This window comes from Elephantulus edwardii, unplaced genomic scaffold (genome assembly GCF_000299155.1).
Source record: "Elephantulus edwardii isolate Elephantulus edwardi_28Jun2011 unplaced genomic scaffold, EleEdw1.0 scaffold00082, whole genome shotgun sequence".
NCBI lineage: Eukaryota > Metazoa > Chordata > Mammalia > Macroscelidea > Macroscelididae > Elephantulus > Elephantulus edwardii.
The window spans coordinates 9,144,799-9,157,556 of NW_006399832.1; the positions used below are offsets into that span (position 1 = coordinate 9,144,799).

Here is a 12,758-nt window from a genome sequence, read left to right on the forward strand (position 1 = left end):
TCTTTATCTTCATTTTTCAGGTGTGTCTCTTGTAGACAATATATTGATGGATTTTGTTTTTTTATCCAATCCTACAGGGATTTTGTGAGTCAGAACGAACTCATTAGCAGCAGGTTTTATTTATACTTCTATCCATTTACCAATACATGTAATTTTTAAAGTAGTACTTTTCCCCCCAAAGTTATTTTGTGTTTCACACTTTCCTTCATTGACATTCTGTTTCATATATTCATGCCCATACACTATGTTTTATAAAATTAATCACCATTGGATTATGCCCACCATTACCTCATCTTTTCATGTTCTAAGCAAATCTTTCTCATTTCCTTTACTCCCGCCCTCTACCTACCAATTTTTGCAACCCTATGATTTCCCCCTGCCTATCCTTACTCCTCTACTCTAACCACTTTCCCCCTTGCACTGTCATACACGTTTTACTGATGATCCTTCTATTTTTAAAATAATGGTCTTATGCTGTATTTGTCCTTATGAGTCTAAGTTAGTTCACTAAGTTAATATAATGCTCTCCAGTCTCTCCTAAGTTATGTAGTATTTTTTTAAACTGTTACCCCTGAGTGCTGCATAGTATTTCACTGTGTGATCGCACTACAGTTTCTCTATCTATATGGTTGTGGTTGGACATTTGGGCGGTTTCCATGTTCTTGGGATAGTAAATAATGCTGCTATGAACATTGGTGTACAAATCTCCATTTGCATCAGAGTTCAAATTTCTTTGGTGTGTATTCCTAGCACCGGAATAGCTGGGTAATATGAAATTTCTGTGTTCAGCCTCTTGAGGAAATGCCACACTACCTTCCAGAGTCATTGTGCCATTTTACAATCCCACCAACACTGTATAAGAGTTCTAACCTTTCCATATCTTCTCCAATATTTATTGCTTGCTGTCCTATTAAACTTTAATGCAGTACTTGTATGTAAAGTAGATTGCACTAAGAATACTCATAATCAGAAATGTGCACAAAGATTTGTCCTCAAGTATATTTATTTCCTCATTATTTGAAATAAGAAAAATGAAAACAATTGAAGTGACAACGTTCATAGCTGTGACGGATACAGTCATTAAAATTTAACTTTAAGATAACTAATTACAAAAGTTAAATGATAGTGCTTAGACGGGGGTGGAAAGCATGGTCACAGGGCTTAAACAATAGAATTCAAGTATGATTTTGACATCTTTTAGAGTATCTTTTGACTATTATGATTTTGAAACACTCTTCTTGTTTACTTCTTCAAAGAGTGAAACCCTTAACTCTTTTCTCTCACCTCCTTGAAACCCCTTGAAGTAGTTTTGCTTGGTTTAGTAATTTAATTTAGATTCACTATCCATCATTGTTGTTGTTGTGTTGTTAAGTGCCATCAAGTTGTTTGCAACTCATAGCGACCCTAGGTACAAGAGCTCTAAACGCTGTTCTATCCTGTGCCAACCTAGCCATCTCAAACACACTTATTCCCACCGTTCCAGTCACAGAATCGATCCATCTCATCGAAGGTCTTCCTCTCCTTTGCCGCCCCTCCACTCTACCAAACATGATGTCCCTATCCAATGACCAGTCCCTCCTTGCAACATGCCCAAAGTATGTCAGGTGAAGCTTCAGAATCCTTGACTCCAAGGAGCATTCCGGCTTCATCTTTTCCATGACAAACCTGTTGTTCTCCTAGCAGTCCATGGTATATTCAACTTTCTTCTCCAGCACCATAGCTCAAAGGCATCAATTCTCTTTCTTTCAACCCTATTCAGTGTCCAACTCTCTGATGCATAGCATGTAATTGCAAAGACTATAGCCCGGATCACGCGCACCTTAGTCTCCAGCCTTACATCGTTGCTCTTCAGTACTCTTGAGAGGTCCCTCACAGCCAACTTTCCCAATGCAATTCGTCTCTTGATTTCCTGGCTGCTGTTACCAAAAGTGTTGATTGTGGTGCCAAGCAAACTAAAACTGTTAACTATCTCATTCTCTTCACCATCCATGCTGATGCTGCCAATTGGCCCAGTGGTGAGAATCTTTGTTTTCTTGATGTTGAGCTTCAATCCATATAGGAGGCTGCAGTCCTTGACCTTCTGTAGCAAGCGCTTCAGGTCCTCCTGAGTTTCAGCAAGCTGGGTTGTGTCATCTGCATAACGCAGGTTGTTGATGATTCTTTCACCAATTCTGATGCCACATTCCTCTTCAGACAGTCCAGCATCTCGGATGATCTGTTTTGCATACAGTTTGAAAAGGTATGGAGACAGAATACATCCCTGATGGACCCCCTTCTTGATTTTGAATCATGTAGTGTCTCCTTGCTCTATTCTGATGATTGCCTCTTGGTCCAGGTATAGGTTTCGCATTAGCACAATCAAATGTTCTGGGATTCCCATTCTTCTCAGAGTCTACTACAGCTTGTTGTGATCCACACAGTCACAAGCCTTTGCATAGGCAATGAATCATTCTTCTGGTATTCTTTGCTTTCTGCCAAGATCCATCTAACATTAGCTATAATATCCCTAGTACCACGACCTCTTCTAAATCCAGCCTGTACATCTGGCAGTTCTCTGTTGACATATTGTTCCAAACGTTTTTGGATAATTTTCAGCAGAATCTTGTTTGCATGTGATATTAATGATATTGTTCGATGATTTCCGCACTCTGTTGTAAGCTTCCTTTATTATCATTCCTCTGGTGGTCATCTCAATCGATCTCTTTACAAAAAACAGAGGAAGATTTAAAGTGCAGATAAAGCTAGTTCAGTACCTGATCTTGATGTATGGCCAAGCATTCCCTTCACTCCAGCCACATAACAGAAACAATTGTTAAAGGATTATTATTACACACCCCTATATAGGGTCACAATGAGTTGGAGACAACTTGGTGGCATATGACAACAACTTTCATATTTACTTGAATTGTATTCATAGTCTAAAAGTAATTCCACCCTTCTAGTCATGTGCCACCGTGACTACTGCAATGGGCGCTAGTGTATCAGGAAGTATGGGGGTGGTACAAGACCAGGTTCAGGTCTGATGTCCCCAGGGCCTCAATGACTTGTACTCAACTTGAAGGCACCTAACAACAATAATCATAAAAAGATTTTTTTTAGCTGCTTTTTTCTTCTCAGTATTTATTTCCACTTTTAGAGTATGCCTTAGGCAGTTGCTCTACTAACCCAAAGGCTACATCTCTGGCAGTCTGAATCCACCAACAGTTCTCTGGGAGAAAAATGATCAATCTCTTTAAGGGTAATTCCTGACCCCAAAGCAGGGTCAGGAATGTTGCTGTTGTTTTGTTGTTCTGTTGGTCATGACTCACAGTGACTCCGTGAGCTACACCTCTGAACCTTGAACTATCCTGAGCCATCCTCATAATCTTTTACTTACTCGAGCCCATTGTTACAGCCATTGTGTCAATCCATTTTGTTGAGGGTATTCCTCTTTCTCACCCGCTACCTTTCCCAGCATGATGTATTTTTCCAATGACTAACCCCTCCTGGCAACATGCCCAAAGCACATGAGATAATAAATTTCACCCTCCTTGCCTTGTAAGGAGCACTTGTTTGCATTTCCTTTAAGACAAACTTGTTTGGGGTTTTTTGGCAATATATTGGATATGCAGTACCCTTCTCCAGCACCAAAACTCAAAAGCATCAATTCTTCTTCTGTCGTCCTTATTTATTGTCCAACTTTCAGATGGGTAGGAAACAATTGAAAAAACTATGGTTTGGATCAGGCATGCCTTAGTCTTTCAACTGATATCATTATTTTTTACTACTATGAAGAGGTTCTTGGCAGCAAATTTTTCCAATCCAACCTATATTTTGATTTTTTTACTTCTGTTGCCAAGCGTAATGATTGTGGATCCAACTAAAAGGAAATCATTGACAACTTCATTATTTTTCCCCATCTATGATGATGTTGCCTGTTGGTCCAGTGGTGAAGATATTTTTTGGGGGGGGGTTTATATGGAAATGTAGTTCATACTGTAGGCTCTAGTCTTTGAACTTCTGCAGCAAGTGTTTTAAGTTTTCTTCACTTTCATAAAACAAGGTTATATCATCTGTATAACATAGGTTGCTGATTTGTCTTCCTCTATTCCTGATGCCACATTTTTCTTAATATGGTTCTGTTTCTTGAATTATTTGCTCGTGATACAGATTGTATAGGTAAGGAGAAACAGTACAACCCTGATACACATCTTTCCTGATTTTAAAGCACACACTGTTCTCTTGCTCCATTTGGACATGAGTGTCTTGGTCTCTATATAGGCTCCTCATGAGTACAATTAGCAAATTAATTAATAAGTGATGAGTTGGTTACAACTCTACAGCAATGAGTTGGATTGTTGTTTAGATTTGTATATCCTGTTCAAACCCAGACATCTGCCTTAAACTATAAACCTATAGCAGTTTATAATGCAATAATGTTGTTGTTAGATGCTGTTGAATCAAGTATGACTCATATCCACCCTATAAACAAAGTATCTGAAGCCCGTTGTATCCTGTGCCATCCTCACACTTCCTGACACACTATGTATTTATTATTCGACTAAACCTTTAGGTTTAGCTTTCCTAGAGCCAGTTCATTTGAAGGATCTCTGTCTTTTGCTATAAAGAGTTATCAAATGACATATATAGAATTGATTCAATTCTAATGTAACTTAGTTCCTATTAGAAAAAATGTCTCTTTTTCCGAAATCAATACAGATAGAAAAATCAACAATGTTTAGAAGAGAAATTTCGGATGGGGTTTTTAGTAGTTTATGCTTTCCATATATTTATGGGAATGGAATCTAATAAGGTCTATGTCTTCTAGTCAATTTCCAGTGTTTTATTTTTAACACATAGTAAATTTGGACTGCTTATTAGAAGTTTTTCCTTCAGAATAGCTTCACTAGAAAGAATGTTAAACTTGGAACGAGAATTTAGTTATGTTTCATAATTTTAGCAGCTTGGTAGCAATGCAACCTTGAAAGTTTTCCCATTCTAAATACAGACCCTATTTGTTTATTTTAGGCTGGACTTAAGAAGAATAAAATGTTATTCTTTTATTGTTATTTATATCTATGATAATGTGACAAATACAGTTATCTGTTTTATGATTATACTGTAAACTAAGCAAAAAGACATTGTGGTTTTGTCATTGAATTCTTACTGTTCATGCTGGAGAATCCAGTTCAAATCTGAGGCAGTGTACCTCATGTCATAGCCAGCACCCATTTGTCAGCAGAGACATGTATGTTTCTATGATGCTGTGTAGTTTTCAGAGAAGCTTCAAGATTAAAATGGATTAGGAAATACTCTGGTGATCTACTTCTAAAAACTGGTCAGTGAAACTCTAAGAGGATAACAATCTAATTTACAGCTGATCATGGGAATGGATGACCCAGCATCGCCAAGAGTTTAAGGATATTTATGGAATTTCCATAAAGTGCTGGAGTGCAGCGATGTCAATCTGGCGACTAAGGTGCACCTGAGACATGCCATGGTCTTTGTAGTCACTTGCTATGCGTCAGAGAGCTGGACAATGACTAGGGATGAGAGAAGGAAAATTGATGCATTTGAGCTGTGGTGTTGGAGAAGAGTGTTGAATATACCATGGACTGCTAAGAAAATGAACAGGTTTGTCCTGGAAGGGTGAAGCCAGCCTGATCCTTGGAGGCAAGTATTCTGAAGCTTCGTCTGACATACTTTGGACATGTTGGAAGGAGGGACCACTCCTTGGAGAGAGACGTCATGCTTGGGAGGGTGGAGGGACAGCACAGGAGAGGAAGACCCTTGATGAGATGCATTGATTCAATGACTGGGGTAATGAGGGTAGGTGTTTCAGAGATGGTGAGGACAGGGAAGAGTTTAGGGCTTTTGTACATAGAGTAGCTATGAGTCGCATGCGACTCGATGGCACATACCAACAACAACATGGGTGTTTCATGAGTTGGGGGCAACTTACCAGCAGCTAACAACAGAATAATGCAAGTGAAAGCAGGAGTGTGGATAGAGAAGCAAGAAAGTCAAAAGGAACAAAGTTTCTGTAATTCTGTTTAATCATGTTTTTCCCTGCCTTCTAAAGGATGCAGAGAGCTTTTTAGTTGGAAGGTAAGAGATTCTACCACTGCAAATACCATCTCACTAAAATGGTGTAGACAACAGCTAAGAATTACCTTTATGTTAAAAATAATATATTAGGCCATTATATAGCATTTATTAGAAATGCATATTTAATATCTTCCTTTCCTACATCAACAATTGGCCAGAGTTGTGTAGTTCATGCTTAAAGCTTGTTATTGTTGGTTGGGTTTGTTTTTTTTCCCCATCATATATTTGTTGATAATTTTAATTTATTTAGCAGTATTATTATAGATATTATTTGAAATTGAGCTTTTTATTTTTAACTGTCTCAGAAAAAAATGTTTTCCCCCCATAATAGCTAGTATTCCTATTTATAACTTCAGTAGAAAATATTATGACACTTTAGATATCTTTGTAGGTGGAATAAGATGGAGAACAATCATATAAAGTTTTAACAATACACTAGGCTACTGGTGTTTTTTAAAAAATACAATATTTAAGCAAGTTTAATTGAGAGGGATTGTATGATGATAGACAAATGGGTTCAAAGGATGTGTAATCTTAATTTGTAAAAATTATCAAATTCAGCAATAAGTAGGCTTAGTTCTGTCAATCATGAAAAATTATTGGTTGTTTTGTGACAATTAATGAACTTCATGATTTCTTATATAATTGCAAAAGTTAATATTATTCTTAATATTCAATTATTTCTTACCAAAATATATAAATCAATTCTGTCCTGAAGATTGATGATAAACTATTAGTAACTGACTACAACTCTTAGTAATTTGAAACAATATAATGGGCTAAAATATTTCTACATTTTCTTCTAATGCTCAGTTTTATTTGTGGGTAGTTGAATAGCCATACCAAAGTAATAGGGATAAACGAATAAGTGATAGTAAACTCCACAGAAATGCTTCTGTAGAGTTAAGAGAGCACTGCTATCTGTTTTTGTTGTTATTGATGACATGGATTTGCTTTATTATTAATAGGATGCCCATATTGTTAGGAATTTGTAAATGAAGCAAGAGCAACTTGAAAAAAACTGAGTGTGAGTTCTACTAACTCCATAAAGGGGACTGTCTCATCAAAAACATCTACAGTACCAAAATAATAGCTACAGGGTCAGACCTGACCCTCAACTCTGCTGCGTCTGCTATTAATCACTGGGTTTGATATTCATTGCAAGAGTTGTGCTTTTTATTTAGGAGGAAGTTTAGCGGTTGAGGGAGACAAAGGCTATCACATAGTGAAAGACTAGGCCTAGTCCAACAGTTCCAAGGAGGATTAACAAGACAAAATCCCTCAGTTCAGTTTTTCAGTCAACAAGTGAAAATCCAGGTTCAGTCCAACAACACAAATGCAAGAAGCCTCTGATTTCCTCAACTGTCCAGCAAGTTTTGTCTCATAGCATCCCAAATCAACTCTTCCTTCAGTTGTCCAGCAACCAGAACTTTCAACTCTGGCTGTTTCCAGGGATTCATCAGGTTATACCTCATCACTGTGTCTCTGCAGTCTTACCAGCTTTCCCTCTTATGTTGATCCAACAGCTGTTGATGATACAGAAGATGGTGATCAAGAGTGAGCCATGTGTCTACAGTTGAGGCATCTGGGGACTATACCCTCAGAAAAAGCTAAGGCAGTGGCTAGAAAAGCCATTTTCAAAAGTCCCAACAGAGTTAATAATTTGGGGCAAAAGCACAAGGATAAAGAATTAAGGTAAGGTAGCTTGACCTTGTCAACAAATCTATTAGAGCACAACCTGAGCTTGTAAAAGATTAAAATATAAACAAGAGGGGAAAAATTATAATCAGAGCCAGGAGATGTGCATATTACCACTGGATCTCCATAGAATAGTTCTACCCTCTGTTCTATAGTGTCACTATGGGTTGAAATTGACTCCATGGAAATAGGTTTGTGTTTTGACATTAGAGGTGATCTTCTGAATTTTGTGACAATCAATGTTCAGAAAATCATTGGCTAAATGACTGCAACGTGGCTCCACTTTTATTGAGATTAATTCAGTAGAGCAGGGGCAGCTATAAAGTGATCAGCCAACAGTCACAACACCTGAGTTGATGAGTGCACCAGCTATAAGGGGCACGAGAATGAGGCACTCATAACATCCACTAACGTAACCCGAAACCAGCAAAATGAAATTGATATGAAATATATTATGATCTGCATTTGTTTCAAGAGGGGGAATGTTTGGTGTTACAGAAATTTTTGTGAGAAAGGACTTGTAATTCGCTTATCCCAAGCATAAGAAAAGGACAGAGGAAAAGAAGATGACCTGGATGCTAGAGAGATTGAGATACCTTTTCAATCTATGTGCTGAACAGATCATCCAGGAGGCTGGGCCCTATGAGGAGAAATGTAGCATTAAGAATTGGAGGAAAACTCATCAACAGTCTGTGTTATGCAGATGACACAACCAAGCTTGCTGAAACTGAGGAGGACCTGAAGCATTTGCTGCAGAAGGTAATATGTATTGAAGCTCAAGATCAAGAAAACAAAGATATTACTGGGCTGATTGGCTACACCATGATAGATGAAGAGATTGTTAACAATTTCAGTTTGCTTGGCTCTACAATCAACACTCTTGATACCAGCAACCAGGAAACTAAAAGATGAATTGCATTGGGAAAGTCTGCTGTCAGAGACCTCTTCTGAATACTGAAGAGCAACAACATCAGTGTGGAGACTAACGTGTTCCTGATCCAGGCCACAGTCTTTGCAATTAATTTTTTATGCATCAGAAAGCTGGACAATGACTACGGATGACAGGAGAATTGATTCCTTTGAACTGTAGTGGTGCAGAAAGGTATTAAATATACCATGGACTATTAGGAGAACAAACAGGTTTTTCCTTGTTGTTGTTGGTTGTTGTTAGGTGCCTTCAAGTCGAGCACAAAGTGACCCTGTGAACAAAAGATCTGAACCCTGTTCTATCCTTTGCCATCCTCACACTTCCTGACACACAAGAGCCCATTGAAACAGTCACCATATCAATCTACCTGGTTGAGGGTCTTCTTCTCCATCGCTAATCCTCCACCCTTCCCAGCATCATGTCATTGTCCAAGGAAAAGCACCTCCTAGCAACATGTCCAAAGTATGTGAGGCAAATTCTTATCATTCTTGCCTCCAAAGAGCACTTTGGCTGCAACAAGAAATATACCTGTTTGTTCTCTTGGCTGACAATGATAGGCTCATGCTCTTCTCCAACACCACATCTCAAAGGTGTCATTCTTCTTCTGTCATCCTTATTCATTGTACATCTCTCATATTTATAGCTAGTAATTAGAAAGACTATGGCCTGAATTAGATGCACCTCAATTTTCAAACTGACATCACTACTCCTCAATAATTTGGAAAGGTCCCTAACTGAAGATTTTCCTAGTGTAATGTTTCATCTTATTTCCTGGCTGCTGGTACCAAGGGTGTTAATTGTGGACCTTAGCAAGATGAAGCTATTGACAGTTTCAATCTTTTCTCCATCCATCATGATGCTGCCTTTTAGTCTAATGGTAAGAATCTTTGTTTTCCTGACATTGAGATGCAAATCCATACCAAAGGCTGCATTCCTTGATCTTCTGCAACAAGTGCTTCAAGTCCTCCTCACTTTCAGCAAGCAAGGTTGAAAAATTCCAGGAAGTATCACATGAAGAGGAGCCAATGGTAGTGAAGGAGGAAGTAGAAGATAAGTGAAGGCATTGGCTAAAAATAAGGCCCCAGGAATCGATAGGATACCGATTGACTTGTTTTAATTAACAGATACAGTATTCATGAGTCTATGCCAGGAAATTTGGAGGATGGTTCTCTAGCCAATGGATTAGAAGAGGTCCATATTTATTCTCATTCCCAAGAAAGGTGATCCAAATGAATGTGGAAATTATTGAACAATATCACTGATAACATATGCAAGCAAAAGACTGCTAGCGATCATTCAAAAATGGATGGAACAGTGCATAGAAAAGGGACTGCTATATGTTCAAGCAGGATTTAGAAGAGGCTGTGGCATGAGGGATATCACTGGTGATGTCAGATGGATCCTGGATGAAAGTAAGGAATACCAGAAGAATGTCTATTTGTGCTTTATTGAATATGCAAAGGCGTTTGACTATGTGGATAATGACAGTTGTGTCTGACATTGAGAAGAATGGGAATCAATCCCAGAGCACTTGATTGTGCTCATGCAGAACTTATACCTAGACCATGAGGCTGTTGTGCTAACAGAGCAGGGGATCACTGCATGGTCATGGTTTGAAATTGGGAAGGGAGTGTGCCAGGGTTGTATTTTCTCTCTGTGTGGAGCAAATTATCCGAGAAGCTGGGCTCTATGAGGAGGAGTGTGGCATCAGTACTGAAGAGAGACTCATCAATACCCTGCATTATGCAGATGACACAACCTTGTTTGCTGAAAGTGACGTTTGTCCGAGAGAGGGTGAAACCAGGATGCTCCTTGGAGGCAAAGATTCTGAAGCTTCATCTGGCATGCTTTGGGAATGTTGCAAGGAGTAACCAGTCCTTGGAGTGGGACATCGTGCCTGGGAGTATGTAAAGACAGCACAAGAGAGGAAGACCTTGGATGAAATGGATTGATTCAGTGACTGGGTTAATGGGTGTAGGTGTGTCAGAGGCAATGCGATTGGCACAGGATAGAGCAGGGTTTAGGGCTGTTGTACATAGGATAGCTATGAGTCACAAGCGACTCAAAGGCACATAACATCATCATCATCAATAACAACAACATTATTAGTCTTTTTATCATTTTCTCCTGAGTTTTTGAGGGACTCTGGTAGCCTAATGAATAAGAAGTTGTGCGACTAACCCAAAGGCAACCTGATATTGCAACCGATTGAGTACAAATGCGAATAGAAGAAACTAGCTGTCTTCTATCAAAGTGTAAATTGAAAAAATCTGCAAAAAAGCAGGACAATGCCTTTTCTCACTATTTTTAGTTTTGAAATTATAATTATTTTTTAAATTGTATTTTATTAATTTTAATAAACATTTACAGAGATTTTGGATTTCCATTCATTCATTGTTGCACTTTTCTCCCTGCTTTCCCCACCTTCCAGTTTGCTCTTCTCTTTGAAAAGTAAAAGAAAAATTCCTTCATTGTTATACAATCCCCCATCCCCCCATCCCGAGTGCACTCCACTCTGCAACCTTAATTCTGGACTCTTGTGATAACCATAATACCCTATAATATATCACTTCTAAACTGTCCTCTCCCTATTTTAATGCAGTATACATAATTTATCCAGTTTTTCTCAGTCTTACCCCAACCCTGTGTCAGTCCCATTCTACAACAGTGGCGCTATACTTATTTTTATAGCAGTATAGTATTTTTTCCAAGTTTATTTTTTACTGGTTTACATACAAAGTTAATAAAGTTCATAAACATTGTTTTATACATCAGACCGTTTTTCTTTCCTTTAAGCAATATGGCATTTTGTCTTGTATTTGAAAACTAAGTGCTTTTAAACATTTTTTTAATTTGAATGTTGAATATAATGAATGTGGATAGATGAAAATCTTTTAAAGGCTCTTTGGAATCTTACTGAATTTTATGAGTGTAAAAGGGTCCTGAGACAAAAATGTTACTGGTATTGAGCAAGGAAATATTAGCTTTTATGAATAAAATAAATAATAAATGCTCATGTAATTTATCATTAATTGATAAATCATAAATAGAATTCATTTATTCAAAGGAGTGTGCAATGAATGGGCTTGGAGGCATCACATTGTGAGGAATAATTGAGGAGCTCTGTGACAGTTAAGCCGAAACTGAATACCTAAGAAGACGAGTTATCGTTTCCTGCAGAAGAGAGAACCGACTTTGTTCTTGGCTTCCCAAAAATGTTGTGAGCTTTCTCCCCACTCGTGGCGGTGTTAAGCCACATAGTGAATAACTATCTCTCTGGAGCTGTAGTCATACCCAGATTTGAGTGGCTGGGTGCTGAAAGCAGGTAAATGAAGTGGGTTCAGTGGACATGGTGGGAGCTATGGAAGAGCAGACAGCATGCCTCTTCAAAATTTGCAGCAGACACTCAGCTCCAGGTGGATTTTCAAGCAAAGGCAGAAGTCTGGATTTTTCTTTTTCTTGTCATTTTTATTTTACCAAAATATTCTTTTCAGGTTAAATAGACTATGTGTGTCTTCTACAGATAGTCTTCAGGCTGCCAGTTTATAACATCTGGCCTTGATTATTACAGAAAGGATTCCTGCATTTTATAGAAGACCAAACTGGGGGACTTGTAGATTCTCTGTGAAATTTAAAAACCAATGGTTGTTTGTGTGAACAATGTTTCCTCTTCAAAGATATTGGAAAGGTATATTTCTGTGAAAACTTAAAAAAAATATAGAGTGTGGGAAGAGGCTTTTTCCTATTCTAAGATGCATCCGCAGCTTTGACTATCGACAGATGTAGACTCATGATTTTTATGCCTATGAGGGAAGGGTCTATGTCAGGGATGTGTCCTATCTCCATACCTTTTCAACCTGTATGCGGCAGAGGCTGGGCTCTATGAGGAGAAGCATGGCATTAGGATTGGTGGACGATCTATCAACAATCTGCGTTATGCAGATGACACAACCTTGCTCGCTGAAACTGAGGAGGACCTCATGCACTTACTGCAGAGGGTCAAGGACTGCAGCCTTCAATATGGACTGAGGCTCAATGTCAAGAA

At 38.4% G+C, this 12,758-nt stretch overlaps 2 protein-coding genes across 2 annotated transcripts in view; both read left to right on the forward strand.

Moving 5' to 3' along the window:
- The window catches only part of ATG10 (autophagy related 10), a 524,157-nt gene that overhangs the window by 148,094 nt on the left and 363,305 nt on the right, over positions 1–12,758 (forward strand). The window lies entirely within an intron of this gene.
- LOC102869337 (solute carrier family 35 member B1-like) overlaps positions 7,652–12,758 on the forward strand; it is a 101,698-nt gene continuing 96,591 nt past the window's right edge. Inside the window, exon 1 of the mRNA XM_006889877.1 lies at positions 7,652–7,782. Within this exon, the coding sequence (XP_006889939.1) occupies positions 7,652–7,782 (131 nt within the window). The remainder of the gene's footprint in view (positions 7,783–12,758) is intronic.